Source organism: Anarhichas minor, unplaced genomic scaffold, assembly GCF_050575085.1.
Source record: "Anarhichas minor isolate MPS153535 unplaced genomic scaffold, ASM5057508v1 ptg000063l, whole genome shotgun sequence".
NCBI classification, from domain to species: Eukaryota; Metazoa; Chordata; class Actinopteri; order Perciformes; family Anarhichadidae; genus Anarhichas; species Anarhichas minor.
In genome coordinates, this window is record NW_027466509.1 from 892,609 (window position 1) to 919,532 (window position 26,924).

At 47.7% G+C, this 26,924-nt stretch overlaps 2 protein-coding genes across 4 annotated transcripts in view; both read right to left on the minus strand.

Moving 5' to 3' along the window:
* Positions 1–23,144, minus strand: part of cacna1ba (calcium channel, voltage-dependent, N type, alpha 1B subunit, a) — a 144,254-nt gene extending 121,110 nt beyond the window's left edge. Inside the window, exons 1-3 of the mRNA XM_076078144.1 lie at positions 22,316–23,144; positions 19,872–19,977; positions 17,838–17,977 (exon numbers count right to left, since the gene is read on the minus strand). Coding sequence (XP_075934259.1) covers positions 17,838–17,977; positions 19,872–19,977; positions 22,316–22,566 — 497 coding nt within the window. The 5' untranslated portion in view covers positions 22,567–23,144. The remainder of the gene's footprint in view (positions 1–17,837; positions 17,978–19,871; positions 19,978–22,315) is intronic.
* Positions 23,145–23,435: 291 nt separating this feature from the next.
* The window catches only part of ehmt1a (euchromatic histone-lysine N-methyltransferase 1a), a 30,596-nt gene continuing 27,107 nt past the window's right edge, over positions 23,436–26,924 (minus strand). For 2 of the 3 annotated variants that reach the window (XM_076078119.1, XM_076078120.1), the window contains exons 22-23: positions 25,255–25,430; positions 23,436–25,166 (exon numbers count right to left, since the gene is read on the minus strand). In XM_076078119.1, the coding sequence (XP_075934234.1) occupies positions 25,070–25,166; positions 25,255–25,430 (273 nt within the window). In that variant the 3' untranslated portion in view covers positions 23,436–25,069. Of the gene's footprint in view, positions 25,167–25,254; positions 25,431–26,924 lie in introns of those variants that run through there. The other variant, XM_076078121.1, reaches the window with a different exon arrangement.

Sequence of the window (26,924 nt, forward strand, 5' to 3'; positions counted from 1 at the left end):
CTGCAGAAATCAGTATTTTAAATCAACAATTGACCCTTTGCTAAGTCCCGCCCTGGGACACAGACTGGCCAATCACAGCATAGCATCAGCCAGCTCTGCTCCACAGACTCATCAGTGGTTTCAGATGTTCTTCATGTTCAGGCTGCTTCAGTGGATCTGGAGCTCATCCTGGTTAAACGTTGTGTCAAATGCAACTTCGGGCAACTAAATCTAGCAACTCTCTTGCCCAAAGAGTAGAAAGTAGCGAGCCACCTCGCTTCCTCCTCATCTCTGTTCTCCACGAATAATTTACTTAAATAAAGATCAAACAGGACAAATAACTTTAGTCTTTGTTTTTATTTGATAACCACAAAAAAAAAAAAAGTTTGTCTGTAAAAGTGTACTTTGGGCAACTAGATCTCTGACCCACCAGGCGAGTGAAACAAATCCTTCGTGGAGCATTTAGCAGCTAAAGAGCCAGAGAGTTCCTCTTCAAGGGTTGGTGAAGACCAAACCAGAGCTAACAGCAGAGAGACTATTGGTGGACACAAACAGGGCAGCGTCTGTACACAGGTTAGCAACAGGTTATCTATATCAGCGTTAAAAGTGATCAATGTTTACAGCTTGCTGCGCTGCCCCAAGGGACCACAATTCATTTAAGATGAAAAAGGCCAAGATGGACGATTCAACTAGTCTTTACTTTGATTTCTCTCGTAGGTTACAATCATTGATCTATTAGTCATTTATGATTTTTGTGGTGAAAGTATAATTTGAGACAAACTTTATTAACTTCATTTGAAACCGTCTCAGTGGAGAATATCAGTTATTATCGGGTTCAATACAAATATCTTCAATAACTTCATCCAAAACGAAACAGAACTCCATTCCACAGCTTCATTATGTGTCCTATGAATGTCCTGTCTGTCTGTAACTAGGACTCTCTTGAGAATGAGGCCTCGTGTCTCAATGAGGTAATCTGCATGAATAGAGGTCAAAATAAATAAACACAGTGTCGAGCAGCAGAGCATTAATTATAGCCTCATATTCAAGTCAGCACGCCTTCAGACCTCAAGTTGGAGTCTTGGAGGTTAAAATGCAGATCAGGATCACACAAGACGTAGCACCAGAGATACCAACAGAGGTACCTTCAGAGGGGGCAGGAGATAGATACACATGTGATGCATTCAAACTCAATACGAGCACATCACAATCAATGTCTCATCTCGTAACATCACAGATTAAGATTCATAAGTCACTCTAGATCTCTATTTTCAAGAACAGGAAGAACACATATTGATTCCATCTACAGTATCTCTCCCGAGTGTTTCACTGTGCTTCTATCAGGATCATGTGTTCCTGTGTTTCCCTCTCGGTGCGTATTTACAAAGCTGTGCCGCGTCACACTGGTACTACCACTGGCACTGTGCTGGTTCAGGGGGAGCTGTGGATGCTGCTGAGAGAGAGCCAGGATCCTCTGTTGATCACACAGCAAATACACAAACGAGCTCTTATCATAATCATATCAATATGCCTGTTGCTGAGGCTGTGCCAGTGACTGAGCTGAGGCTACAGTGATCAAAGGAAACACACACCTAGCTTTCACCATTTCTTTTAACACCATTTGTTTATTACCAGGTATTAGAAAGCTGTGGAATCTGAGGCTTAGCTGGAATTACTTACAACATCTCACTGATAGAACTACTCGATGGCTCCAACCACAGAACTAGAACTACAGCCATGCAAAGCGGGTGCAGCTAAAATAAGACGTCTTGCTCAGGCGTAGAAAATACAGGAAGGACAACAAGCTAGAAGAAATACCAGCAGAGCATAAATACTGGGCCTCGATTCTCTTTGTCAGAACAGAAAGTATGTAGAAGATAAGAGATGGATTCAAACAGCAGCAGATCATGTTCAACAAAGCATATCCACAGTGGACATGATTGTGAAACTGCATGCTACATACAGTACTGGTAGTGATGTACTTTCTGACGATGGGTCAGAACTAAAGGTTACTTAAAGCGAGGCTGCGTAAGCTGTGCTCATCAGCAGCCTCTGTGGTCATACGACACATTTTCATCCATTTTACAAAACTCACTTGAGTCATTTGTCAACGTGCCTGAGAGCTCAGCTTACATGTAACATGTTACAGTGCCTTCATTACAAATATAAAAGCACTGTAACATGTAACTCATAGCGTAACAGTCACTAGCAGAGTGATGCAGTTACATACACAGCAGTCTGTGTCTGAAGCAGCCATCAGTCTCCATGAGCTCCGAGTCAAAGCAAAACAAATACCTTCATCAATAGAAAGGATAACAAGTTCAAACTTATGTCCTTGCAGTTCAAACTTGGTAAGTTGAATACACAGCACAGCCTGCAGCATTCTTATCCTCACTGCAATCTACTATGAAACTAAACCTCACTGCCTCTGATCTTTATATTTATGGAGACCATTTTTCATTGTGTGGCAAGATCTGTACAAAGAGCCAAAAGTACACAGAGGCAGTCACATTGTACTTTTGTATTTGCTGCCCAATAAGAAATATCAAATTTTGACTCAAGAGATCAATAAGACTAGTTATCATCCAAAAGGAACCATATCATATTATAAAAACACGCTGGTGTCACTAGTGACCATAAGGCAGAGACGGAGCTGTTCTCACCACAATGACCACGGATGCTGACCAGCTGCTCATCCTGGAGACCAACCCACCTTTCCTCACCACACTATCGGACCTCTTGTCTCCAAAACCATTTCCAATAGGCTTTATTTGGATAAGTTGAATTACTGACTGGATCCAGTAGATACCACGATATGCTGGTCTCTCCTCTACTCATGGAATAGTTTACTGAAGCCAAAGGAACAGACATGACTCGACATCAAGGAACACATGCACTGGAGCCTGAAACACCAACTGCAGGTGGAACACTGCCTCCAGATGTTATGGGCATTTAAGAAACCTAAATAGGAATACTGCACTACTACTAGTACTACTACTAGTACTACTACTACACGTCCTGCAAGCACTTATGGAAGAAACATGTACGAGTCAAACTTAAACTTATCCAAGTAGAGACTCTGCGTCACCTTCCTAAAATAATAGCCTAAATGATTTTGTTGCCTAAATCATCTCCTCGTGATGATGGCCACCTCTGGTAAAACCGCCTACATCCTCAGTTGAACAGATCATGCGATTCTACCTGTAGTATAACGGCCGATGACAAGAGTGTGACTGAGACCGTTTTATTTTGCATAAGTCAAAAGAGCTGAAAGAATGACGTGGGCCATTATTTTAGGAAGGTGATGCTCTGCCTTGTTTGAAAGAATACCAAGCATGTATTACAATATCATTTTTAAGTTATGTCACAGCAAGCCGTAAGATATCCACTAACACCCAATTAGATTACCACCTCATCTGAGCAAAGTCTGCACCACTAAGAGTCAGAGGGTCTGAGGGCTTCACAACCAGAACAAATCCAAATGAGGCCGAGATGTTGACTTGTGGCTTTAGGTTCAAATGCTAGAACGTCACCTGAATGGAGTGAATTTTATGAAGAGATTATGGGGTCAAACCAGTCACAACAGCCTATTAATTGGATTCATGTGAAACTGTTTCCATAAAAAAGGGAAGGATTTTTAAAGATGTGATAGTTGTATGTTTCACCTCCTCCCCAGACCTCAGGCATCTTTCATACTGCATGTAAAAACACTGAGCCACCTTATTCCTGTCGTGAGACGTTGTATAACCAAGCAGTGCTATGCTAAGCTGTGTGCGGCGGTGTGGAGGCCCGGCTGCACTGTAGGAACGAACCACTGCAGAGACCCAACAGCAGTAGCTTTGATCCAGCCAGCTATAAAGAGAAGTGCTGAAGTGAATCTATTCCCTGTGTGTGAAGCTCAATACACTATTGATCTGGGTGGGGGCACATCTAATTGGAACATAGGAGAGCTCCAGCCTGGGCTCTGGGACCTGAATCAAGGCTCTTGTGTTCATGCAGCCCACCACACTAATCAGAGGTAAACAACAAATATGACCCCACTTTCATATCTTGTGTAATATTATGGAGAAAACTTACACAGGCCTGTCGTTTCATTTATAGAAATAATCACAATTCACATTATTGTCCAATCAAAGTTGCCATGTGCCCAGATCTCAGCTGATGACTTGATACAATGGTGACATCAGGGGCGTCGTTAGGCGTCGAAGCCCCCCTAAAATAATTTGGCATTATTGGCTTTAAAGAATATATATTTTTTTATTTTATTTTTTTATTTTATTTTGGTGATGTCATTAAATTAAACTATTGTTTCTCACATGGACAAGTTATTTAAAACTCTAACATGCTACAGATGTGCGTGCGTTCTGGTTTATATGTTTTCTCCCCCTTCAAATTACAATCCATTAGCCCAGGGGTCCCCAACTGGAGGACCGCGGTCCGGATCCGGGTCTGGACCGAGACGCAGTTGCATCCGGACCCAGGACTTAAAACCGATAGATAATTCGGAATTATACACATTAGGCAATGAGTTTATACTTTAACCGGCGCATCTCATTCAGCCTTTACGGCACTTGTTCAGCGGTGCAGGAAACACACCGACCAGTGCATTGCAAATCACATCAGGTGATGCAGCTCAGCCAATCAAATATGGGTATTCTGACAGGTTTCCTGACTCGAGTGAGATGAGATGTACACACACCGTGACACACGGGGCTGAGACGAGGAGAGAGAAAGAAGAGCAATAAAATTGCGCTAATCGAAGAAGTTATCTCACATGACGTTCTCCAAAAAGAGAAACGTGTTCAGAAAGAATATAATTTATAAGCAAGAATGAACAGACTCTTATTGTCACGATCAGGCTTTGCCCTGTGTGTTCTGTGTCTTTGTTTCTTTCTGTAGCTCCTCACTCACCTAATCAGTTCATTCAGTGCACCTGCCAGTCACACTCACCTCATCAGCTCATTACTCTCACCTGTTCACTCTGCCTAGTTCACTATTTAAACACCTGTCTTTCACTCACTCACTGCCAGATCATTGTGTTTGTTTTCCGTCCAACCCGCCCGTTTTGCTCGTCCTGTTCCCGGTTTTCCAGTCTGCCTGTTCTGCCTTTTCCTGCCGGATTTTCCCCCCTCGTCTTATGTCTTGTCCCTGGATTCCCTGTTTTGTTTTTGGTTGATTAAAAACCTTTTTTTCACTACACCTGACTGTCTGCGTTTGAGTCCTCATCATGCCCCGTGACAGAATGATCTGGCCCAAGATGGACTCAGCAGACCACAGTATGGAGTGTCGCCTTCCTGACTGGTATGAACAATTCATGGGAACCCGTCTGGCCTTTGGAGGACCTCGAAGTGTCCAGAAGGCAGACCGTGACCTAATGGACATCCCGGTCAAACCTCGAAGGAGACAGAGGCAGAGGAAGGGCCAGACTCCCTCTCCCGCTGGGCCGCAGTTATTCCCCGCTCCCGCTGGGCCGCAGCCGACTCCAGCTCCCCGTGTCAGGTCGGCGGTTCGACCGACTCCAGCTCCCTGTGTCCGGTCGGCGATCCAGCCGACTCCAGCTGTCGCCTCGGAGCAGCAGCTATCCCCAGTCCGGGCCGCCGCCGTCTCCGAACCGCAGCGACCTCCAGTCCGGGCCGCCGCCGTCTCCGAACCGCAGCGACCTCCAGTCCGGGCCGCCGCCGTCTCCGAACCGCAGCGACCTCCAGTCCGGGCCGCCGCCGTCTCCGAACCGCAGCGACCTCCAGTCCGGGCCGCTGCCGTCTCCGAACCGCAGCGACCTCCAGTCCCGGCCGCCGCCGTCTCCGAACCGCAGCGACCTCCAGTCCCGGCCGCCGCCGAACCGCAGCGACCTCCAGTCCCGGCCGCCGCCGAACCGCAGCGACCTCCAGTCCCGGCCGCTGCCGCCTCCGCGCTGCAACAACCTCCAGCCCTTTACCCTGCTGGGTCATCAGTCTATCCCCCTGAGCCCCAGTCTATGGACTCCGGTTGCCCGGAGCCCTGTTCCCCGTCTGATCTCCAGCCCCTGGAGCCCTGTTCCCCGTCTGATCTCCAGCCCCTGGAGCCCTGTTCCCCGTCTGATCTCCAGCCCCTGGAGCCCTGTTCCCCGTCTGATCTCCAGCCCCTGGAGCCCTGTTCCCCGTCTGATCTCCAGCCCCTGGAGCCCTGTTCCCCGTCTGATCTCCAGCCCCTGGAGCCCTGTTCCCCGTCCGATCTCCAGCCCCTGGAGCCCTGTTCCCAGTCCGATCTCCAGCCTCTGGAGCCCTGTTCCCAGTCCGATCTCCAGCCTCTGGAGCCCTGTTCCCAGTCCGATCTCCAGCCTCTGGAGCCCTGTTCCCAGTCCGATCTCCAGCCTCTGGAGCCCTGTTCCCAGTCCGATCTCCAGCCTCTGGAGCCCTGTTCCCAGTCCGATCTCCAGTCTCTGGAGCCCTGTTCCCAGTCCGATCTCCAGTCTCTCGAGTGCAGTTCCCCTCCTGGTTCCCAGTCTCTCGAGTGCAGTTCCCCTCCTGGTTCCCAGTCTCTCGAGTGCAGTTCCCCTCCTGGTTCCCAGTCTCTCGAGTGCAGTTCCCCTCCTGGTTCCCAGTCTCTCGAGTGCAGTTCCCCTCCTGGTTCCCAGTCTCTCGAGTGCAGTTCCCCTCCTGGTTCCCAGTCTCTCGAGTGCAGTTCCCCTCCTGGTTCCCAGTCTCTCGAGTGCAGTTCCCCGCCTGGTTCCCAGTCTCTCGAGTGCAGTTCCCCGCCTGGTTACCAGTCTCTCGAGTGCAGTTCCCCTCCTGGTTCCCAGTCTCTCGAGTGCAGTTCCCCTCCCGACCCCCAGTCTCTCGAGTGCCGTCCTCCCGACCCCCAGTCTCTCGAGTGCCGTCCTCCCGACCCCCAGTCTCTCGAGTGCCGTCCTCCCGACCCCCAGTCTCTCGAGTGCCGACCCCCGGACCCCCAGTCTCTCGAGTGCCGACCCCCGGACCCCCAGTCTCTAGAGTTCCGACCCCCGGACCCCCAGTCTCTAGAGTTCCGACCCCCGGACCCCCAGTCTCTAGAGTTCCGACCCCCGGACCCCCAGTCTCTAGAGTTCCGACCCCCGGACCCCCAGTCTCTAGAGTTCCGACCCCCGGACCCCCAGTCCCTAGAGTTCCGACCCTCGGACCCCCAGTCCCTAGAGTTCCGACCCTCAGTCTCCAGAGCTCCCTCCTCCGGACCCCCAGTCTGCCAGGCCGGCCATCCCTCCTCCGGACCCCCTCCACCCACCCGGTTGTGGACTCTGACTCTCGGCCTCGGAGGAGTTATAACCCTCCTCCGGGCCCCCACCGCCCTCCCTTGGAAGATGTTGATGTTTTTTGTTTTTCTTTTGGACGTCTGGAATCCGTCCCTTGGAGGGGGGGTACTGTCACGATCAGGCTTTGCCCTGTGTGTTCTGTGTCTTTGTTTCTTTCTGTAGCTCCTCACTCACCTAATCAGTTCATTCAGTGCACCTGCCAGTCACACTCACCTCATCAGCTCATTAGTCTCACCTGTTCACTCTGCCTAGTTCACTATTTAAACCCCTGTCTTTCACTCACTCACTGCCAGATCATTGTGTTTGTTTTCCGTCCAACCCGCCCGTTTTGCTCGTCCTGTTCCCGGTTTTCCAGTCTGCCTGTTCTGCCTTTTCCTGCCGGATTTTCCCCCCTCGTCTTATGTCTTGTCCCTGGATTCCCTGTTTTGTTTTTGGTTGATTAAAAACCTTTTTTTCACTACACCTGACTGTCTGCGTTTGAGTCCTCATCATGCCCCGTGACACTTATATGTTAATTCTTCCCACAGGCAGTTAAAACCAGCATGTCTCATATGTTCAGAAACCGTAACTATTGATAAAAGCGGCAAATGAAGCGCACTACGAGACAAAGCACAACTCTTTTGAACAAACGTATCCTCTCACATCTGAAATGAAGACACAGAAAATAAACCTGAGAGCCCAAAATGACCAGAATCCTAACACAGTAATTCACTGACCAACGATGATGTTAACAGAGAATAGAACTGAAACAAGTGTTAATAACCACAGATAAAGTCCTGCTCACTGATTTCTTTTTAAATGACAAAAATATAATATTGTGGCTTTTTATTGACATCACTTCACACCTGAATGAAGTGAATTTAAAGCTGCAGGACAATTCAGTGAAATTAATTTTTCTAAAATGAATTACTTTATGTTGTTAATTAAGATGCACATTTTTGAAAAGCTTTCTGTTATGTCAGTTATTCTTTATTCCAGCTCTTATTGTACTTGAAAAGAGAAGAACATATATATATGTATTTCTATGTATTATTTATAATCCATTCAGTTGAATTTGAAAACTGAGAATAATAATTTGTTAAAATATAATTGATGTGTACTTTCTTTATTTGATTTGACAGTTGTTGACTACACAGACGTTCTTACTACTACTAGGCTTCTTGAATATATTTATATATATATATATATGGCACTAAATAGCGTGAGTTAGATATTATTCTAATGTTCCGGACCTTTGCCGAGGACATTTTCTCAATCTGGACCTTTTGGAATTTTAGTTGAATACCGCTGCAATAGCCTATCATCATACTTAACGATATAAACCCCGGGCACTAGGATTGAACCAATCTATGAACTGTCTGAAACAATGGATATCCGCGGCCCCAAATACACGCGCAAACATGCCACTCCCCTTGGGGCTAAGCCCCCCCTTTCTTTGAATCCTAGAAACGCCCCTGGGTGATACAAAGTACAATAGTATTATTAATAATAATGAGTGCCCAGCTAAGAGCCAAATTGTAATAAAACTGAATTACCAGTTAAAGAAAATACTGCAGATGACAGATAATGACAACACTCCTTGCATTTATGGACTACTAAGTTGTTTTTTCCCCTTTGTTGTTCATTGCTAATTGACTGCAGGCAGAGTCATGTACATCCAGGGACAGATTTTGTGACATAGAAAAGGCAGAGACACCAGTTTGTCCAGCATGACTCTCACTGGCCCTCCTGGTACTGTGCCATGACTCTCACTGGTCCTCTTGGTACTGTGCCATGACTCTCACTGGTCCTCTTGGTACTGTGGTATGACTCTCACTGGTCCTCTTGGTACTGTGCCATGACTCTCACTGGTCCTCTTGGTACTGTGCCATCACTCTCACTGGTCCTCTTGGTACTGTGCCATGACTCTCACTGGTCCTCTTGGTACTGTGCCATGACTCTCACTGGTCCTCTTGGTACTGTGCCATGACTCTCACTGGTCCTCTTGGTACTGTGCCATGACTCTCACTCTCTCCCCTGATGTGTACACATAACAGCTGAATGCCCAGAAGAGTTCACCTCCCTTTCTTGGTGTTTATAAAAAGGCATTGTGGGAAACCCATGGCAACACTGACTGAAGTAGAAGCCGGGCTGAAATCAAATGAAATAAGCTAAAGTAACTCCCCCTAAAACCACAACTCTGTTTGTGTATGAAACAATGTGTTTACGTATTGATAAGTGAATTTCAGAGCTGTTGATCAGAGTACTCTTTATGCTAAGCTAGGTTAACCACTTCTTGCCTCTATCTCTTCACTCTGTCCTAAAACGATATTGAACTATTATTTTAAAAGGGGATGCTTTCACCCATCTCTGCAGCTTTATGGGGCTCACTGTTTTTGGACTTCTCCGCGAATCACCACCTGGAGGAGGAGTTTGAGTGGCTCAGTGATCATGGGAGCTATGTTGTCCGGGGCAGTAGCCCCTGGTAGGGTCTCCCAAGGCAAACAGGTCTCAGGGGAGAGCCCAGACTAAGAGCGGTTCAAAATAACCCTGATGATAAGCAGCCCATGGTCTTTAGCCACCTTGCCCAGACCATGGAAACCGGGGCACCCTCCTGGAGCCAGACCCAGGAGGGGAGCTCGTCGGCAAGCGTCTGGTGGCCGGGCCTTCGCCCATGGGCCCCGGTCGGGCTCAGCCCGAAGAAACAATATGGAGCAGCCACCCTGTGGACCCACCACCCGCAAGGACAAGCATCGGGGTCGGTTGCAATGCAGACCGGGCGGCGGGCCAGGCCAGAGGCCTGGGCGAGCCGATCGCCAGCAGCATAGACTAGCTCTATGGACGTGGAACATCACCTCGCTAGCGGGGAAAGAGCCAGAGCTCGTGCAGGAGGTGGAGCGGTACCAGCTAGATATAGTTGGACTCACCTCCACACACAGCACTGGCTCTGGAACCAAGCTCCTGGAGAGGGGTTGGACTTTGTCCTTTTCTGGAGTTGCCCAGGGTGAGAGGCACCGGGCGGGAGTGGGGATACTCACGATCCCCCGGCTGAGCGCCGCTGTGTTGGAGTTCTCCCCGGAGAACGAGAGGGTTGCCTCCATGCGCCTACGGGTTGCGGGGAGCAAGGCTCTGACTGTTGTTTGTGCTTATGCACCAAACAGCAGTTCGGAGTATCCGGCCTTCTTGGAGTCAGTGGGAGGGGTCCTGGAAAGGGTGGCGCCTGCCAACTCCATAGTTCTCCTGGGGGACTTCAACGCTCACGTGGGCAATGACGGAGAAAACTGGCGGGGGGTGATTGGGAGGAACCCGATCTGAACCCGAGTGGTGTCTCGTTATTGGACTTCTGTGCTAGCCACGGTTTGGCCATAACGAACACCATGTTCGAACATAAGGTGGCTCATAAGTGTAACTGGTACCAGAACACCTTAGGCCGGAGCTCTATGATTGACTTTGTAATCATATCATCTGATCTGTGGCCGTATGTCTTGGACACTCGGGTGAAGAGAGGAGCAGAGCTGTCAACTGATCACCACCTGGTGGTGAGTTGGATCAGATGGCGGGGGAACCGGCTGGAAAGACATCGGCAAGCCCAAACGTCTAGTGAGGGTGAACTGGGAACAACAGGGCGGAGGACCCTGTCCGGGAGGTCTTTCAGTCCCACCTCCGGAAGAACTTCTCACACATCCCGAGGGAGGTTGGGGACATGGAATCCGAATGGACCATGTTTAAAGCCTCAATTGCGGAAGGCCATCGGTGCCTGTCGTGGCTGCAACCCGAGAACCCGGTGGTGGACACCGGAGGTGAGGGAAGCCGTCAAGCTGAAGAAGGAGGCCTTCAGGGCCTGGTTGGCTCAGGGGTCTCCTGAAGCAGCTGAGAGGTACCGGCAGGCCAGAAGGGCTGCAGCTGCGGTGGTCGCGGATGCTAAAGCTCGGGCATGGGAGGAGTTCAGGGAGGCCATGGAGAAGGACTTTTGGTTGGCCTCAAGGAGGTTCTGGCAAACCATCCGACGGCTCAGGAAGGGGAAGCAGGGCCTACCCCAGGCTGTTCTCAGCGGGCGGGGGGAACTGCTGACCCGGACGGGGGACATCGTCGGGCGGTGGAAAGAGCACTTTGAGGAACTCCTAAACCCGACCAACATGGAGGCAGTGCCTGAAGACTTGGGGGGGGGGGGGGGCACACCCATATCCCTGGCAGAGGCCGCTAAGGTAGTCAAAAAGCTCCTTGGTGGCAAGGCCGCCGGGGGTGGATGAGATCCGCCCTGAGACGCTGAAGGCGCCGGACACTGTTGGGTTGTCTTGGCTGACACGCCTCTTCAATGTTGCATGGTGGGTCGGGATCAGTGCACATGGACTGTTAGACCTGGGTGGTGGTTCCCATCTTCAAAAAGGGGGACCGGAGAGTGTGCTCAAATTACCGGGGTATCACACTGACACCGGTCCTGTTTGTGAGTTTCATGGACAGGATATCTAGGCGCAGCTGGGGAGTGGAAAACGTCGGGTTCGGGGGTCTCGGGATCGCCTCTCTGCTGTTTGCAGATGATGTGGTCCTGTTGGGCTCCTTGGATCGTTACCTCCAGCATTCACTGGGGCGATTTGCAGCCGAACTCTCAATTTACTAGTCGGTCTACGTTCCTACGTTCCTACCCTCACCTATGGTCATGAACTCTGGGTCGTGACCGAAAGGACAAGGTCGCGGCTACAAGCGGCCAAAATGAGTTTCCTCCGTAGGGTGGCCGGGCTCAGCCTTAGAGATAGGGTAAGGAGCTCGGACATCAGGAGGGAGCTTGGAGTCGAGCCGCTACTGCTTCGCGTCGAAAGGAGTCAGCTGAGGTGGTTCGGGCATCTAATTAGGATGCCTCCTGGGCGCCTCCCACTGGAGGTCTTCCGGGCACGTCCAACTGGGAGGAGACCCCGGGGAAGACCCAGAACACGCTGGAGGGATTATATCTCCCAGCTAGCCTGGGAACACCTCAGGATCCCCCAGTATGAGCTGGAAAATGTTGCGGGGGAGAGGGAAGTCTGGGTCAGCCTGCTTGGCCTGCTGCCACCGCGAACCGACCCTGGATAAGAGGAGGAAAATGGATGGATGGATGTTTTTGGAAATTCCCTGTAGGGTTGAATCCCCATACCCAGTGGCTGCTGGGAGAAACCCACTGTACAGTGTAATGTTGAACTCTCTTTGTACTCGTCGCAGTGGTTGCAGAACTGCCCAATTTTTTCATTAACACCAAAGAAAACGTCATACTGATATTACAAACAAGTAGCTGAGCTGACATTTTCTAAATCCTGTCAATGAGCTGAATGCAGTGAGTCATTGCTAATGCCTAACAGCTATGGATTTTCTACACAGCACATCCTGCAGGAAATGGACATCATCACGGAGAAGTGATTTGTTGGCATGTGTGCATATGTGTACATGCATGTTTAAGTGCATTCAGCTGCATACACTTCATATGAGTATCAGCCCTGACAACGTGGCTGCAGCAAGCAGTGTAGCGAGGCACTGATAGGAAGTCCAGACTGCTGCTGTAATGGCCCTCAATTACAGTTATCAAGTCAGCCTGCTCAGCTCCAATTCAATCAGGCCTGCTTGGGCCGCTCCCATCCCCACGCACGCACGGACAGACAGACACAGACAGACAGACAGACAGACAGACAGGAGGAGGGTCCATTTACACACAGGAGAACTGTCACTAGCCCTCATCTCTACACTGAGCAGCATGAACACATGCTGCATACATGCTCATATTCACATACACCCACACACGTGCACTTACACAGCTCATACATACTTGCACAAACATTGAAGAAGAAAAGGAGAAGCCATAGAGCAGACAGAGAGCAGACACAGAACAGCCACTAGAGCAGCGGCGATGCAGTCAGCTATGTGTGTAGCTCTGTTAGGCGTGAGTCAAACACATCAAAAAACAATAAGAGTGTGTAACTGTTTTCTTCCTGCTGCTGATGGCCGCGTAGAAGCGTCTGCAGGTTGCCAAGTAAGAGGAGTGAGTGAGGAGTCAGCAGGCAGGTAGTGGTAGTATCAAACACGCAAAAGAAAAAGTGTGAGTCACTGCAACCACCAGATGTCCTTGAGCATGAAGCCAGAACTGGACACCAAACATATGATGCCGTTTGCTGCAAGAGAATGTGAGATTTCCCGTGGACGGACACAGAGGTGCACACTCGGTCAGGGTCGCACGCATGCACACACGCGAGCAATTGCATGATTCTCCTGGCGGAGATTAAGACCTCACAGTAGACTGAGCTAAGGACACTAGCAGGCGAGCACCAAAGAACAGAGATAAGGCTGTTTGCTGACTTTGCATAAAAACAGCTGTCTACCTCTACAACCACGACAGATCTGAGGATCTTGTGGCATCACCCGGGGCCAGGTGATAGATGGGTGCTACTTCCCCTTTAAGGATCGGCAGCCACACCACAAGATGTCCGCCGAGGCAACAACTACAGCTCCCAGAAGGCCTCACCACTCACCCAGGTGTGGGTGTTTAAGCCACCTGATTGAGGCCGGACTTAAGGGCTGCAGGAGGAGAGGATGAGAGAGCACATGGCGTGAAGGAGCACCGATAACTACATGGAGTAAAGTTCCGAACCAGAGTGAGGAGGATTTGAATGGAAGAAGACCCGGTTGTCGGTGAAAAGCTGAGGACACTCTAAGTTGAGTTTTTGTCTAACATTGTTCTGCTTAAACGAACCATTATCTCCGCATGGATGCTTTTTGTTTGTTTGTTTTGGATTTTTTGATAAAGAGACTTCCCTGATTTGCCTAGCAGAATAAGAATAAAACATGATCTTATTCTGAGAACCTTTGATTTGTCTGTTTTTGTTAGTTCCCTTGCACCACCCCACCCTAGCCTGCCCTACTGACCTCTCATGACGTTACAGATGGTGGAGAATGCGGGCAGTGGGGCTTAAGCGCTGATGATTGGGACGGAAGATATCGAAGCTATGACTCAGTTTTTTCAGAACTTCACACAAACGACCACCCAACCCAAATGGAGCAACTGGTGCAGATGCTGGTGGAGAGCCAGAGGGCCCAGCAAGAAATCGGGGCAGCCTTGTTGCAACAGCAGATAAAGGCCAACCAACTGAAAGAGCAGGACCTTCAGCAGTTACCCCGGTCAAAACCCAAAGCAGCTGACTTCATCCCGAAACTGGGAGAGACGGACAATGTGGAAGCTTACCTTCATGCATTTGAAGCTACAGCCACTCGGGAGGAGTGGCCAAAGACACAGTGGGTTGGACTCCTGGCTCCTTTTCTATCGGGTGAGGCACTTAAAGCTTATCAAGATATAGAGGCCAGTATTGATCAAGAGTATGACCACTTAAAGGGAGAGATACTGAGCCGCCATGGACTGACTAAATTTAGCATGGCTCAACGTTTCCATAACTGGACCTTCCAAAATGGGGTAACTCCCCGTTCACAAATGCACGAATTGTTACGAGTGACGAAAAGGTGGCTGGAACCAGACAAGAGCAGCCCCACAGACATTATAGAGACTCTTGTAATGGACCGTTATTTAAGAGCTCTGCCTCATGAGGCCAAAAAAGTAATCGGTCACAAAAACGGCCACAGAGTTGGTAGAAGCAGTGGAGCAGTTTTAGGCGGCCTCAGACATGCTCCGCCCTACCCGTAAAGAGCCTATCGCTTCTGTCCCCGCCCGACCAGGTGGGCCTCACCAAAAAGGTCCTATGCCAGCCAACCCCACTCGGGCCCACCCCATAAAATCGTTAATCCACCTAGGCAGCAACGAGGATTCCTGAACCCCGAGGCACGCTAGTGCTATCGCTGTGGCGAAGTGGGCCATATCTCATGGCAGTGTGAAAAGCCCGATGAGCCAATGCCCACAGCAGAGTCTGCTACCAGCCCACATGTCCACTTTGCTGCCCTCCTGGGGGAAAGGGGAGACCACAGACCAACCTGCCCAGTAATGGTGAATCAACGTGATGTAGAAGCCTTGCTCGATTCTGGAAGTGCCCGGACCCTGATCCATGAATCCGTGTTGGAGGCATCGGCCCCTGCTCACGGAGACCCAGTTCCAGTGGTTTGTGTCCATGAAGACACCCGTGTGTACCCAACCACGGTGGTGAAGCTGACAACAACTAAGGGCAAGTTTACTATTGAGGTGGGAGTGATCAAGACACTTCCAGTTCCCGCCCTGATAGGTCGGGACTGCCCGGTCTTCCAAATGCTGTGGAGGGAAGCCCAAACAAGGCTCAGGCGGGAACCCCAGAAACGAAAGCCCAAAAATAATGAAATGAATAAAGATTGTGTTAATGTTGCAGAACCATGCCCCCCCTCACCAGGGATAGTCCAAGCCTTGGCAGGAGACTCTAGTGGCGCGGAATCAACACCGGTGGACACAAAGGACCAAGAGCCTCAACGCGCGATCGTCTCATTACAGGATCAAACGTGACAATATCAAAATACATATTGGCGTGTTTTTAAATAAACATATAAGCACGTGACAAAAAACTGCTCTTAACTGCAACTCTTTATTAGCATAACTTCCACATTCACTTTACTGCCACGGTACAGACTCCCTCCAGGTTCCCTTGCTTCACCTACATTCCCGTAAGTCCCTCCATGTACAGCTTCTTATCACTCTCTACCAACGTACATTTATAACAAATACCACACATATTACGGTAATCAGCGTTGCATACGTGTCTGACCAAAATACCAAAAAAAGCAAAAAATAAATGATTAATTTAAATTATTGTTTTAGAGTTTTTAAAGTGTTTTGTTTGTAATATGTATAATAAGCATCATTTAGTTATCACTACTGAGAATTTAACAAACATAAAAATATGACGTAGATAGGTTTGCAGTTTTCAAGGTGTATATTTAAATTGCATCTCTTACACACATGAAGATAAAGTTATGAACACCGGCTGAATATCTATGATCAGAATCATTATAACTGTGTTATAACTGCTGCTGTGTAAAGGGAACACTGCTGCTAACAACAACCTGATGTGTTTAAAGTGTTTAAACCAAATGTTATGTTTTAAAATAAAAGTGCGCAATACACTACTTTTGAATTCATTATTAAACTTTGCACATAACAATGAGATTAATCACAATTAATCGCAAAAAAATCATGCGATTAATCGCGATTAAAAATTGTAATCGTTGCCCAGAACTAATGTATATATATATATATATGTATATATATATATATGTATATATATATATATATGTATATATATATATAGACAATAATTAACAAAAGACAACGATAGTTAGCTTAATGTAATGCATTAGTGGTGCATCAGTGGTGGAAGAATAGTAGTTGTGATATCAGACTAAATTGTCAACTCATTACACTCTAATTCGGTGGAGTGGGCGGAGTCAAATGTTTGGACTCAAGTATGCAAGTATCGTGGTGATGCATTCAAAACCTTACTAAAGTAAAAGTATGTGAGTATCATCAGCTAAATGTAGTGAAAGTACTTACAGAAAACGTATTGCTAGTGCAGCACAATGTCTGCATCCTGTTGTCTAGTTTGATCTACAGCAATGCATCATAATCTATAATCATAATATTTATAGCTCTCTGTCCCGTTAGAACCTCGTATCTCTAAAAACAACAACAGCCTGTTTTCAGCTTTGTGATTTTCCAGATGATCCAAGAAGCTTTTTAAATACTTTATTTAGCTCGAAGATGTACTTGAGTAGAAGTACAAAGTTGCATAAAATGGAAAAACATAAATTGTAGTATTGAAGTACCTTGAATCTGGACTTAAGTACATTAGTGTACTTAGTTACATTTACTGGATAAAAGTAATGGAAACATGTAAGTAGCTGAAAGTCATTTGTAAATAGTTGAATCATCCAGCTTTGAGTGGTAGAAGTACAAACGCAAACTTGACCTCAGCGACCATTGTATGAAAATGTGTACTTTTTGTTGTACTTGAATTAATCTGCCAGGATTGTAGTGCTGCATCTGACAGCAGCAGGCAGGAACCACTGGTGAAGGCTGGGGGTCCAGTGAGCTCATGCATTCTCCCTTCATGGTTGACATTTATGACATGTGGGTAGCGATGCAATGTGATGTACATTAAAATATGACTCTCATACTTTGTATCAGGTTCAAATGTCTGCATGTGAATGATGATGCCATTCTAGAGAACATCAACATATCTCTCGTCCTGCAGTGTTGTTGTGTCAGCTGAGTGGAGTTCAGCTGCAAACTGTTACACTGATGACTTTAACTAAAGGCAAAACTATTGCTGCAAAATGATTTCCATCATCTGTAGATGTGTGATGGGACACCACAAACAATATTTTGCTATAATTTGGTGTTGCAGTAATTTCTGCCGTGTACATACGAGGACTTCTCTGTGGTTTACAGAACCACCTTCTCAAGAATCAGTTTATTCAGACAGGAAGGAAACACGCAGCCATCTGGACTGATCATTAGAAATACAACACACACACACACACACACACACACACACACACACACACACACACACACACACACACACACACACACACACACACACATCAGAGCTCTCCCCTCATTAATCGCTGCTGCCCATCAGCTCTGTCAGTTAGCAGCTGTGGAAGCCATTAGGCCGGTGCTACTTACCCTGTTAGGACCACCACAAAGTCCATTACATTCCAGCCATTACGCAGGTAGGAGCCTTTGTGAAAGGCAAAGCCCTGGGCGATGATCTTGATGCCAGCCTCAAAACAAAACATTCCAATAAAGTAGGGCTCTGTGTCGTCCTGTCAGGAAACAAAGCAGAGTAGAGTGAGGAGGTTTCATGAAAATACACTCTTCCATCTGGCCGAGTCAATGAAATGTGATATTGTCAATGTCACTGCACTCCAATAATATGAAGGTCCAGAGGATCCTTCAGTAGCTTCAGGTCCATCACAGTCACTGTCCCATGAGCCTCTCCACTGCTCTATCTATGCTCAACACCCTGAAGATCTAAGAGGAACAACTTTCATGAACGCTGATGTTCTTGAATTCGGCACTAATGACCTGAAGTTCAAAATATGACATGCTGCATATTTTAACGTGTATATTTCAGTTTGTATCCTTTATGAACCAGCAACATGGATAGATAAGGCATCACAGGAATAAACGTGTTTAGAGGCTTTCTCTTTGGTAAGACTTTGTGATTTGATCGTGTTTTGCTTTTAGATGTGAAAGCTGACTCTGAATCAGATCGTTAACTTCCTCCCTCTGATTCTCTCTGATCATTGTTAGACTGCTCTACGCAGATGTCTTGTTGAGGAACTGTTTAACTCTTGGCTTCCCTGTGAGATGACGATGAGGGTGTTGATGTGTTCAGACTGACACTAGCACTGCAGTGGCTCTGCTGATGCAGAGGGCTAAGGCAAAGCAAACTGATCTACTCGTACCACAATGCAATGCAACGTCTTCTGGCAAGGCTCTGTGTTGGCCAATCAGATCCATGCGAGCATACATTCCTGGCTACCATGTAACATGAACAGGCTAATTCGACCGTTCACATTGCGGCCCTTGTGATGAAGGATACGATGATGTGTACTTGTGTACTATGTGTACTTTCCATATTTGTAAAATCCTTCCTCCAACCACTGTAAACCTCTGGAAGTGTTGTGGCACCGATAAGTCTTCAGACTCAAGGATCGGTTGCTCACGCCTCTGTATGCAACCTCTTAATGCAGTGGATCATTTCATTGCTTCTTATATGTTGTTATATTGTATGGTATTATATTCTGTATGTCTCTTTATATTTAATATTCATTTTCTTTCTTTGATGGAGCCTCACCAGCCAAAGCATTTCTCATGATTGTACTCGTATAACCGGAGGGACCACACGTCTTGGATCTTGATCGCTGGCCCGCTAGATGCTACTCAGCAAATCGGCAACTATTTTGATTTTCAAGCAAGAAGGCCGAACGTTTGTTGGTTCCAGCTCCTCAGAGATGAGAATGTGTTGCTCTTCTTCGTCATGTGAGCTGCATGGGAGTGATCCCAGTGCCCATGGGGTCTAGACTGTTGCAATGTGAACTATCACTTTGGGTTCTCAGAAATTGCCAAGTTGAAGAATTAATTGATGACTAGAAAAAATATGTTGCAGATGAATCGATAATGAAAATAATTGTTAGTTGCAGCCTGACCACACAAGGAATACTCATGAGTATCCAGAATGATGACAGTCCTGTGGTAGGTCCGCCTCCAGGAGTGACATGTCATCCTTATAACAGCCCCGCCCCTGCCACCACCACCAGCTCTCTGATTGGGCAGAAGGGCTCCCAGCACTTGCGTCTTTAAAGGTAAGATTTGACAAGCGATCTAGGGCGGGGGGGTGGTAACCTGAGGTAATGATACACAGGGGGAATCAAAGGCAGCTCTGCAGGGTTGTGCTTAACCTGCAGAGCTGAGGAGGAGGAGCCCACTCTGAGAACAGGATCAGGTGTCGTCCTACTCTGTATTCAAAACTATCTCTGAAGAAATCTAATGTTAAGGACTTCATGAAAGCACTCAATGTATTTAGGCACCAGCATGTTGTAATTCATGAACACAGGAGAGGGGGGGGTGCAGCATCACAGTGTTCTGTCTGTTCTTCTGCATCACATGCAGAGCTGTACAGGAGGACGTAGAAAGCAGTCAGTGGCTACTCACCAAACGCTCTGACATGGGTGTCTTGTCTGAGGCCGGTAGGTGCTGCTCCAGGGCCAGCACGATGCAGTTTGCTATAATGGTGGACAGGATCATGTACTCAAATGGAGTGAAAGTGTTAAGGACAATACATCCACAGGTTGCTACACATGCAAACACAAACCACAACATTAACACAATACATACTACTCTTCCTCTCCACTACAGGAACAGGTGGTGCATCTTTCCAACATACAGTACAACACACACACACACACATTGTTAAAGCAGCTATAGCTCATGCATCAATGATACATGTCAGCTTCACTGTGAGAAGAAATCAAAGGAGAAGAGAAGAGCTCCTGTCTGTCAAACAGGAGAATCCCTCAACCTGCTGTAGCTCCAGTTCATAGCAGCTCTTTAGCTCAGTGTTCACACTACAAAGTGAATGTGCAAATGAACACCCATCATTCTACAGCTATGGCTGCTCACAGCGAGGAAAACAATGAAAAATACTATTTTGCATTGTTAAGATTAACTGTAATGGGCTTTAGCGATCTAAAGTCTCAGTTTGATTGACATCCAACAGAACACATATTGTACAACTTAGTATTAAATGGCAAAGTATGTTCATTCTTGTATAATAACTGCTTAAACCGCAGACAGTAAAGATTAGTATATAGTAATTGTGGTTTAGTTTGATACTGAAAGCAGCAGATCATTCACTTCCATAAAGTCGGGGATTCACAAAGAACGGAGTAATGCAACCAGCAGAGGTCCTGAGTCCACAACACTGGGTCCTACATTTCACATATTGCATCCAATAGGATCCTTCATATCCCACCAGCCCCCATCCTCATGCGAGAGAGGGAGCATTTGCATTGCCTCTCAACGGCTCTCAGTGTGTTGACGGCGAGCAGCTCTCAGCTAACGGTGCTAACAGCGCTAACTACAGCACAAGTGCTGACGGAGCTAACGGGGAAACTACAGACCACGCTGTCTGTCTGTCTGGATGGCGTTATGGGCTGTAACCGCCGTATGAGAGCAGAGCAGAGCGGCGCCGTGAGCGAACCAGTGGGGCACGCTCACGTGCACTAACCTGAGGTGAAGCTGTGATAACACACTGCATCCTCTGCTCAGGTAGACATTACTCCTCCATGTGTTTACATAGATGATAGTTGTTTGATGATATGTTCATGTTGAGAACGGTAAATGTCCTGAGCCCAGGCTGAGATGACCCTGATGATGTCACCAGGGTTAATTCTTCAGACTTTAGAAAGCTCCCTTGGAGAGCCACAGCAGACATCACAGAACAGCTGTCACCAGCTGACTAGATGTGTAAATGTGGAGAGTTCTATCTCAATGGCCTCAAACTAGTTGGCTAGCTAGCTGCATCTATACTCCGATACAGTCCTCCATAGAAGCACTCACATCTTCTCTTTTCCTGTCAGATAGAACCACATTTCTGCAGAGTTTCTTATTTCAAGACCTCAAACACTGATTTGAGCAGATTATTGGGTATTTCAGCCCCCCCTCAGGTCTGCCAGGAGCAGGACATCCTCAGGAGAGGAAGCTGGCCAGTGGACTCCAGTCAGATCCCCGCTGCTCTGCATCAGGACAGAGGGCTCAGTAATGCACTGCACCACCACAGCGGGATGAATGTTTGCTAAGCAACAGGGGTAACCAACCAGTGACTTAAGTAACGGAGCCCATTACACAACTCACCGTGTCCTCACAAAGTATCCACATCTGCACCACTGACACGGTGGTGCTGTCTGCCGGTCTGAAGCCTGCCTCCTGCTGCATCGTGCTGCTGTGCCCTGTTTGTGCTGTCACACCCATGCAGTCTGCTGGTAGCTTCAGCACCACGGACAGCACCAGCTGCCACAGACATGGTCGACCAAGTAAACCCACGTTAACCCTGGATGTGCTCTATAACCCAGTTCATGAAGACAGAATGAGCAATGTTCTGATAGAGCGCTCACTCCATCAGCAGATCTCAGTCAAAAAACATGAAATATCATCACAAGAAACTCATTGATGAACTTATGTGAAACACCAAGCATGAACACAACGATTCTCTTTCTCGTCAACAGTTGTAGCCGACATGAACTGAAGGAAATGGAAGCATTTATACTGTACAGAAAACTGACCGGGGATCTGTGAATGAAGGCTGTGGGAACAACTGTAGAAGTTTGACATTATAGTGACACACACACACACACACACACACACACACACACACACACACACACACACACACACACACACACACACACACACACACTTCTTTTCATATTGTATTTATGCCAAATGCAAATTCGTTGCAATTAAGAGTGTCTCATTACCGAGACACGTGACTATTCTGCCGGTTAGCACGGACCTGAAATGGACATATGTGCGTAACGACCTCGCGTTCTGTGGGACACAGCGGCACGTGTGCCGGGGAGACGGGACTTTAAGGATATGGCCATTCGGTGATCCGTTTGGCATATTTCCGTATGACATTATCCTCACTGAAGATGAACAGAGAGCGGTTGACGGTGAGGCAGCTCTGTTTGACTGGGATGGGGTTGTAGATGGCCATGGTCCGGGCTCTCTGGGCCATCGTCTGCTTGTACACCCTCTGGACCCCCGGAGGCCGGCCGGCCCCTCTGGTCGGGCCCGCGGGACAGCTGCCTCCATAGCGGCCGGACGGTTCGTCTTCAAAGCGGGCCATTGTGGGAGAGCGCGGGTCTTGCTGGAGAAACCAAAAGTGACAGCTGAAAAGAGAGGGAGCATCCCAACACACGCCGCCCCGTCCCCCAGGTCCCCCGGGTCCTTTAGGTCCTTGAGGCGCGTGCAACGTCCACGAGCAGAAGAGTCACACATTCACGAGGAAACAGAGAGTGGAGGCTCTTTTTCCTCAACGTCAGTCCCTCATCTCTCCGTCTCTGCTGCTTCCCATGCTGCCACTGGCCCCCACACCAAAGTTTACACCATCAGGTTCCATGATGCATCATTGTTCATGGGCGGCCCCGGTCCTCAGAGGGCGTCAACGGTTCAAGTCCACGATATCCCGGAAAGAAAACGTCAGTTTCACAGTAAAGAAAATACCGCGAACCGTCAGCGCGACGAGTGGAGACGTTGTCCTCTAGAAAGCGTCCACCAACACTTCTCTTCCCGACAGACTCGTCTCTGTTCCCAGATACACGCGGGACGAGTCTTCTTAGCACCGCGTCGCTGCTCGGACCAGGTCACTCTCTCTGTGTCGGTAACGGAGCACAAACCCCGGCTGAGCAACTTGTTCGCGTCAACTCTCCGGTGATGAGAAGGCAGACTACTTTCTCACTGCGCCCTCTCCAGACCCCACGTGACCCACAGGACGCCAGTCAGTGGCTCCACCTGGCCCGGCCCTGTTTCCACAGCAACAGGGAGGAGAGCGAGCCCCACCGCCGTCAAGTTACACGGAACAGAGAGCACTTCCGGGAGGACGTTCAAAATAAGAGCACGAGATGTACTAATACAGCATAATGTACAATACCTGCCTAGTGTAAAACTAGTGTACATCAACAACTTCCGGCCAAGCTTTTCCAGTAAAAAGAGACATTCAAATTTCTAAAAAGGATTTATTGATGAAAATAAGTCAATTTATGCTTCAAGAGGACTATAATGAACATACAATTATAGGTGACGGGGAACCGTTTGACATGTTCAAGTTGTATGAATTACTTTGCACAGGTTACAATCAAACAAATGGCATGTAGCTACATAACAATGGAAATCATGTGAAACTAACAGACTACATATCCTAAGTTATCACATTTTAAAAAAAAAACTATTATAAAACAAAAATGAAAGTACTTTATTAAAAACGCTGTAGGGCTCAAAGCAAAAATGTAATTTTGAAATTGGTTCAAATTGCAGTTAGTGAGGAGCTGTGACTCGATGGTGAACATGATGATCAGACCAGCGTGTGGTTGAGTTGAAGTGAATCTGTGGATTCACTCGACATGAAACGGTCTGGGAGGTTTCGCAAAATAATACGGAGCTGCATTTGGATTTGCCGAGCTAACAAACCGGCAGCAATGTTGACCAGTAATCTGCTTCCACACTGAGGCCAGCAGAGCTCAGGGACCTGCAGAGGACTGCAGCAGCTCCCAGGAAAACCACCAATCATTTCATTTCACCAAATTAGTTTTACTAGAAAGTATTACTGATGGAAAACTGAGAAGAATGACTCATTTCACATTTGACTCGTCTCAGTTATTTGACAGTCTGTCGTCGTGATATCTTCACTTAAATGTGCCAACCACACAGTACGGCCAAAAGTAAGTGGACGCCACCTGTCCACATACCTTTGTGTACTTGTGGTCTGGGTTAGTTGTTCCTGGTCTAGAATAGAGTACTATAGTTACACTATATGGCTAAATGTATGTGAACATACAGTATGCTGCTGTGTACCTTCGGTCTAGGTCACTGCTTCCTGGTTCGGGTCCTTCAGTTCCAATAAAAATGAACGTTAATGCTCCAGCATACAAAGATATTTTGGACAGTAGAGACTTTGTGTCAACAGTACGTTTGTCCCCTTTCTGTTTCAACATGACGACGTGTCCGTACACAACGTCAGCTCCATACAGACATGATCTCCCAGTCTGGTGTGGAAGGACTGATCCAACACCTTTGGGCTGAACCGGAACACCAACCGTGAGCAAGACCTGATCAGCCAGCACAGATGCTGGACCTCACCGACCCTCCTGAAGCCGTGTCCCTACTTTCTCCTGACAACTAAAGTTCATTAATAAAAAACAAGATGAAAAGAGCTTTCACATGTGTTTAATGTCTAATTAGACACGTAGTAAAACGCGTGTTCATAGAAGATATCAGACTACAGGAACATCACTTCACTTCACTAATACATACGTACTTGCAGTATTAAAGCGAGAGTGCATGAGTGTAGATATGGTGTCACCACTCTGACATACAGTATTTGGGGCTGGTGGCGAGCTACAGGGTCCTTCATATAGAAAAGTGACCTCATCAGGTGCATCAATGAGTCAGATCCTGTGCTCTGAGGTTACGGATTCTCACAATGTTTGTGAAAGTTGCTTTAAAACTGTGAATTCAAAAACATCCCGTTGGTGTTGACGTAATGAAAGCATCACGTTCCGTGTTTCTGACGGTGACGAGGTCAGAGGTCAGAGCCACAGAGTGCGTCCCGGCAGAGAGGGACCAGTGGGTTCCTATCCGCTGCCGGCCAATTGGCGACACTTGACAGAGCCACACTGGCAGCTGAAGTACTTGCTCTTCACCCTCCAGTAGTGATCGCCATAGTCAAACCTGTTGAGGAAGAGGCACCCGTCCATCATGTTATCTTTGTTTGAACCGTTTACTTGAGGTTTTCTACTGAAGGGTTTCCTCCACTCACCCCATCTGGTCTCCAGCTCTGATGGGCCTGCTGGAGAAGAAGGCTATCCTGGGGAGGCGTAGATCCTGGTGCATGGTGAACACCCTCACAGCCAACAGGTTGGGCTCACACAGGTGGTTGATGAAGCGGCCGATGTTGCCAAAGAGTCTCGCATCAATACAATGCACGTCTCCCACCTGCACAAGATGATGAACACAAAGAGTCACGGTCACATGTTCTTCATCTGGAGGGCAAACACAGCGAGAGCACCAGAAACATGTTAATAATCCACGAGGACATCAAAGCTTTGACCTGCTGAACTTACTGTTGCTGTGCAGGAAGTGTGTCTGTGAGCTGTGCTGGATGCTTAGAGGAGACCGCTCACCTTCACCTTCTCTTAGAACTAGTGTTAACCTGTTGGTTTGTTTCCAACCGTTCTGATCATCTGACTAGGTGTGCTCCCAGCTTCTGTCCTGAATCTACTCCTGCACTGGAACCACTGCACTACCAGTGTTCAACAAGCTTCTTTTTCCGGGGACACACTTTTTAAAAATGACAAACCAACCCAAGACACAATAACCCTGATCTATAGATGAGAGGGAACTCTTATATTATCCTGAACAGATAGAGCAGCCATTTAGAAAATATGTACATTTGATAAATCACAATGTGTTTTATGCATGCGTTATTGAAAATACATCTTATATACTTTATGAGACCAAACACATTAGAGGCGAACAGACTGTCTCACTCCTCTCATCAGTAACACAAACACAGTAAATAGGCTCAGCAAGCTCCGGTCATCAGAACAATCCCAACACTCAGCTCCACCATGTGGCTCACAACTGTACTGCAGATAGAAATGTTTAACAAAAGACGATTCAAATTCTGCTCATTTATTTGTTGACTGATGAAATCCCCTGCGTCCCCTCTGTGGGTCCCGACCCAGTGTTTGAGAATCACTGCATGCAGCCTCACAGAGGCCAGAGGAATACATCAACAGGTTGGTTTGACCATCTTTCTTTAAGATACGTGAACAGAACAAAGAGACTCGTCCACCCTGCTCACATCAACTGTGTGCTGGACGGACTGAGTGGTGTGTGATGAGCGGCTGTGCAGCGCCCCCTGCTGACCGACTGTCAGAGCACATGCAGTGTGTCTGACATGACGGTAGAATGGAGATTGCGGTACACGTTTACACACGAGGCCTTTGACATAGCTCAGGCTTTGTCAACATGTGAGCGTGTTGTATGTTGACCGTCTATAACGTAGTGGACACGTGTGTACAGAAGCATGTAGTGGCTCGTGTCTCCTTGTCTCTGAAGACGAGGTGAGACCACGTGGGCCGGCCCCCTTTAGGTGTGTGACACTTGAATAAAGGAACATAGACGTTTTCAATCCCACAGCACTGACATTACACCGTCATGTGGTGTGACTGGCGACTAACTGAGCGACACTTAAATCCACAACAGGATCAATTAAACTGAATCTCGACTTCATTACTAAGCCACACATTAAACACTATTTCATGCTTTTCCATTTTTACTCGTGTAATTCTACAAACTGCAACTGTGAAACATCTATACATTGATATTTGTTCTGATCATTTCTGCTGATGCAGCAGAAAGCTCACGAGTCGTAGGAGTCAGAGTCCTAACTGAGCATCCGACCTGCAGCGAGCCGTCCTTCTT